This window comes from Bremia lactucae, linkage group LG5, assembly GCF_004359215.1.
Source record: "Bremia lactucae strain SF5 linkage group LG5, whole genome shotgun sequence".
Taxonomy (NCBI): domain Eukaryota; phylum Oomycota; class Peronosporomycetes; order Peronosporales; family Peronosporaceae; genus Bremia; species Bremia lactucae.
Window position 1 is genome coordinate 169,608 of NC_090614.1, and position 6,117 is coordinate 175,724.

General features: G+C 44.8%; 1 protein-coding gene across 1 annotated transcript; it reads right to left on the bottom strand.

Moving 5' to 3' along the window:
• Window positions 1-334: 334 nt before the first annotated feature.
• CCR75_003544 (uncharacterized protein) lies at window positions 335-1,897 on the bottom strand (the record flags this gene model as incomplete). Its single annotated transcript, XM_067961638.1, has 1 exon — window positions 335-1,897. One exon carries the CDS (start codon window positions 1,895-1,897, stop codon window positions 335-337), a length of 1,563 nt encoding a protein of 520 aa, XP_067821128.1.
• Between the last annotated feature and the right edge of the window lie 4,220 nt (window positions 1,898-6,117).

The following is a 6,117-nucleotide window of genomic DNA, read 5'->3' on the forward strand; positions in this document are numbered from 1 at the left end:
TTATATATTAGGAAATTGCAACGGGACACCCTTGATAATTTTATACCAAATCGACTTTTTTGATGATATTTTCATTTTCTTTCCTAGATGATATTTTCATTATCTTTCCTCCGATGGCCCTATGCCACGTGAACCTTTGTCCTCATGTGTCCTCATGTAAACTAAAGAAGCGGGCGTCGCGCCCTATCAACAGTCGCTCTTGTCTCGTTTATAAGGAATAATGTGGTGCTCTGGTTCATCGAACAGAACGCGCCCCTTACTGCAAACGCTCAACGAAGACTTACAAAATTAATTTGAATTTAGAGATGCAAAATAGTATGGCTTTGCATTTTCACTATTTGGCACCGCGGCGCTTCCTTTGACGAATTGCGCGAAATTCATCTTGAATCTCTTCATTTGTCTTGCCGGACGTTTCGGGCAGCAGCATGTACACGAACACAAATGACAACGCCAGCAACACAGTGAACGGAAGATAAGCCAGGTTACCCAATGCACTCGAAATGTACGGATATCCAACTCCCACAATCAGGTTGGATAACCAAGAGACCATCACACCAATCGACGACACAGTAGCACGAGCGTAGTCGGGGAAAATATCGGAAAGGACAACGTACATGAGCGGGCCAATACTCAGTCCATAAGCAGTGACGTATGACGCTACAATCAAAATCGTCATAGTCGACCAGCTAAACCACAGCGCCAGCGTTATACCAACGGCGCTGAAAAACATACCAGCTAAACCCCAAAGTAACATTGTACGGTTGCCGAAGCGAGCTGCAAGGACGCCCGACACGAGTGCTGGCAACATGTTCACAATGTCGATGATTATCGTGTTGAAAAGGACATTGTCTAGGCCGGCCTGATGGAACAAGTCCGACGAGTAATAGAATACAGTGTTGATACCCGTAATTTTCTGCATGCAAGCGACGCCAATGACGATAATGAATTGGCGACGTAAAACGGGAGAAATGAGCTCCGAGAAAGGTGCACCTTTACCACTGCGAACAACTTCATTGCCGTTTTCGCTCCACGTACTCGACTGAAGTTCTAAATCAACCTTGCGTTTCGATTCGATCCACTCCAAGGCCGTTGACACATTTTCAGCGCCATACAAGCGGGTTAGTGCGGCCTCAGCATCATTGCGACGGCCCTTCATCAGCAACCACACAGGCGACTCTACCATTATGAACGGCGACATACTTAGAAAGATGGCCGCAAGTACAATCGGGAACGCAGCAATGTAGCGCCAGCCATTTTCAAAATCCATGTAGAAGAATGTCGTTGCGACCAAGACGATACCGATGGTATTGCTACTGTGAAGCCCAGCGCCAAGCAGTGACCGAAGATGCGGGGGCGATATTTCATTAATGTAGCTTCCTACATTTCCTGTCGTAGCTCCGGAGGCGATACCAGCAAGAAATCGACCGAATGCGAAGAGCCACAAGTTTGACACAGCAGCCATCACAATTGCTCCCACGATAACAAAAAAGCAGTTGTATATTAGCACCTGTTTGCGGCCAAATCGATCGGCGAGTTTGCCGACGAAAAAGGAGCCGAACATGCCTCCAACAATCCACGCATTCACAACGACAGTCCACTGAAATTTAGTGTGGCCTGGGAACATGATGCACGTGCCCTCGGCCACAGGCCAAGCGTTGCAGTCCTCAAAATTATTAAACTTGCGCAAATTAAGCTGCGAAGTCGACCAACCGTACTGAAGAGGAAGCACGAAGGCTAGCATTGCGCTCGTGTATAAAATGTATGTGGGCTGAACGCGCGGACGGGTGTCTATATTTTCTGGCTTAAGCATGGTGCTGTGAATCTCTGGGGTTATGATCTCCGACCCGTAGGCGAGATTTGCTGGGGAGGCCCGCGTTGACTTATTTTCAACAGCCATCATAACTAAGCCGTATAAAGTTGACGACGAGTGAGCCGAAGCGGGTTAGTTTGGGAATAAAGACAATCAGACGTCGTGCCTCTTAGCGCCTTACAGCTTAAGGAGCCGGCGAATCTCCCACCATATACTTTCCGATCATCAGTACAGAAGAAGAACGTCAGCACAAGCTGTACCAAGATCGAATCCGAGAAAGGGTTGAAAACGTATAGAATGCACAATTTCAAAGATGAGATTCATTGACAGCATCATACAGAAATTCTTCCCGTATACGGCTTTATTTCTCAGACTCATATGTGGAAGGGCATGAGCGCGACCAGAGATCGGTAAGCATTTTATCACATAAACTGCACGAGTGCAATACGTACGTTTTTCAAAGCACATCCGACTTTATTTTTGTGTTAAGATAAAGATAAAGCACGATAATCGGCGTTTACGAAATTGTAAAACCTCACGCGCCTAATTCAATATAATAATTCTAGGAAACTCTCGGTGCATCATGCCTGTAATTTTGTAAATTTTCTTTCGTGATTTAGCCTTTTCTAGGTGTGACTAAGGGTTTGATGTGGCACGCGGACTCCGCCAAGCATCGCATGAGATAGCCCTACGATGCAACCATTTGGGCTTGAATCGTAAATTAAGACAAAAAATAGAATTACCCGGCTGCATCTACAAAATAATATCTAAAGATTTTTATTGGGTGTTGCGATTTCTCGAGTATCAAAAGGTATTAAGCTGCGGTCATTAGGTTGAGGCTTTTAAGATTGCTGCAGTCCTAGAAAATCTCGAGCCGCGCAGCTGCTGGTAATGAAAAATACACGTTACAACTGCAACAATGCAAAATACTAAATTGTCAGACTTGCTTTGTGCTATTATTCAGTGAATAATGCTTGTACTCGGCGTTTGTAAAATCATCGCAATTGTAAGTTGACACGATGTGGGGTCCGATAACGGATTGCATCGGACTCGTCAAATTAGATAGAAAAATATGTTTCGTTTTCTTCGCCAGCTCATACTTGCTGGCAGGGCTCTGAATTCTATCAATATTTTATTGATCATTGGATCCGCCTCTCTGTGGTGTCATTTGCTTACTTTTCTAGAACAAACTAGCCAGTTGTCGACGACGACAGTCTGATGCGCGTAAATACTTAGATTCTTGCCAAGATCGAAGTAAGAATCTCGCCATTGAGGTATACATCATGATATTACTATCAGGCTGTCAGACGAACGGGATGACCAATAGGTCATCTGACTTTCTTACATTATCACAACACAGTTCCACAAGTGCGGCAGAGAGATTAGCAAAAATTACGGTGTTGCATTAGCCAAGCTCATGTATCATAATCAGAAGCAGAACAAATTGATGTGTTGTGATTGCATACACAATAATTGAAGTTTTATAAGAATTTAAATAATACTCATTGGAGCAGATCCGACGTACGAAAGTATATCAAATGACAGAATTCGATAAAATCAGCAAAAAAAAATAATACTAGCTATAAGAGGAATAATTATATTTTCCTAGGAAGAAATTATTATCTTTTATTACTTTTGACTTAATAATTCCATTTTTACCAAACTTGGTAATATTGACGCAACATGACATTAGTTCTATTGGTTGGTTTAAGGTTTAATCAACCCCGCCAATCGTATCAAAGACACGATTAGGCGTTGCGCAACGAGCGCATTGCATTGATAGTTAATAACATTTTCGAGTCAGTATGTAACGGGGCACTACTGACTTCTACTGCTTCAGTACAAGTCCACTTCGCACTGCTTCAGTGCGAGTGGTGTAATGGGGCAGACATCGGTTGGAGAACCGTAGTTGTGGTACATTTATTTTATGGATAAAATACCCATTTATCTAATTTCAAAATTGTTAGTTACTTAAATCCCATTTTTTATGGGTAACAAATGTGGTCGCCGCCAGATATAAATCTGGCGGTCAAAATCAATTTTTAATTAGCTAGAGTAAGGTTTTTAGATTTAAATAATTAAATAAAGCGCAGTTCCCCTTTTTGATCTTAAAGCGTTAAGTGCCTTCCTAAGGCTTGCGCATTGAATTGTAAGAGATATAAGCCTTTCTAAGGTATATCCTCTTGGGCACTAGTTGCCACTTGGTTCTACGAACCCCTGAATCCCTTGAACAAGGATTCCTTGAACAAGGATTCCTTAAACTTTAATAGCTTGTACGACTCCCTGAGTTGTTAAACCCATTAGTTCAATAGAACTAAGTGACTCGTTGAGTCTGAAAGTCTTCCTCTGACTTTAGGAGCGAGGCTGGTAGCACTCGTAGTCAATCTACGCCTGAGTCTTTACAAGACTAAACCCTCACGAAAATGGAAGAGGTTCCAGAATTGTCAGAAGCGCAACGCGCCGCTTATGACAAGCTCAAAACCTTATTTGGGCTTGAGCACGTGGAATTTATTATTTCACAGGGACCAGAGGTCCTACATGCAATGCTTGAAGCCTTCATGCGGTACGAAACCTCCCTGATCGGTCAGGCACAGGACCACTTAGCGGCATCTATGCCAACTCGGTACATCTCTGTACCTGACTCAGAGCCGAGGGCTCACCCTCTAGCTGTAAATAAGAAACATTTGAGGGAAAAGAGGGAGAAAATCTCCCTTTTTGGATTAAGCAGATGGAAATGTCCATTGATTCCGCCTTGTTCTTAAACGAACGGCAAAAGGTGGCTATGGCCATTTCCAAACTTGGAGGTAGAGCCATGGAGTGGGCACTATCGTGCAGCACGTCCATAAACGACGCTTCTCCCTCATAAGATTCGCTGAAACAGCAAATGACCAGCACGTTTGCACCGCCTGATCAGGCTTTTGCATGCGAGCACGACTCCTGGCGACTCGACAGGGTAAAAGAACCCTAGGGGACTTTGTCCAGGAGTTGAGAACTCTCATTGCATCTATGCATCAAGACCCGGTGCAAGAAGCAATTGTAGTAACCATCTTCATGGGGGGTCTCAATGAGGGTGTTGCCCGGATGGAATTATTCCGATCTCATCCGGCTACGTTCGAAGAGGCATTTGCCATAGCGCTACGCGCCGAGTTTGACTTTAAGACTGCTCGCCTTAGCACGCCTGTTTACCGAACAAGCTCTTCGAGCACATGGGTTCGATTGTATCACCTTCATGCGCTCTAAGCGCCTCAACATATTGTTGATTTCCTTCAAGGGAAAGGCGTCGAGCATAATTGCAAGACGCTCCTGAGTCAATTTAAATTGACCACGGCTTATCAAAGCCCTTTACAGTCGCTTGAGCGACTAGCTAGCCAGGCTTGTACTCTCACCCCGTGCCATTGGGCACCGAGCTAATAGGGGGCTAGGTTCTGTTTATACCCACCTCCTATAGGTTCAACAGAGCCTAGGTCTCCCCCAATGGGCGCCCCGCACCTGCTCGGTATCGACGTTTTCCCGCACCGTACCAGATCTCTGGTATAGGTCGGAGTTGGAGCTCTTTCGAGCTTTACGCGAATTTCAAAGAGGGCAGTCCGGACGTAAAATCTTTCGTGCTTCCGCACATATAACATCTACGGATGGTCTTATGCTGTTCCACAGCTTGAAAAGCCTCTTCTCCTTCCTCAACGAGGCTTAAATTCATAGGTTCCGCTCTATCAGACGGCTGTTCGCTTAGCGACTGGGACTCGTGTCACTGTTCTCAAAGTCCCATTGAACTTAGGTATAAAGTTTCTGGACTTTGACAGTATGGAACGCTGTTTCGTCCTTGATTTGGATTCGAGATATGATTTCATCCTTGGTATGGCCTGGTTAGAACACCATGAGCCATGGATTGATTGGAGGTCCAAGACCACAGGCGCCACGCGCAATGTTCCTAGCAAAGTTTTGGAGAGTCATGAACCCACCTTTGTTAGGCAACAAAAGCGCTATTGGCGCGGATCATTGAATGAGTCTCTCAGTGTTTTGGACATTGGCATGTCTGAGATATAAACTCTAATGTTAAAAACATTAATTCTGAGCCCGACTCAGCAGAAATAAGTGGAACGGCACGTACTCCGTCGAGTGACACTCGTTGTAACGGTTCACTGAATACTGAAAGCATTGTTGGCCTAAGGCCGAATCATCAAGGGTGCAATATCCCTGAGATACGTGAAGTGGCACGTCTAAGTCCACCGAGTATGGTCGGCCGAGGTGGCATCATACTGAGTGTCAGTAATGACACTGTTGGCGGTTCGCCAGGACTTCAAGGGTGC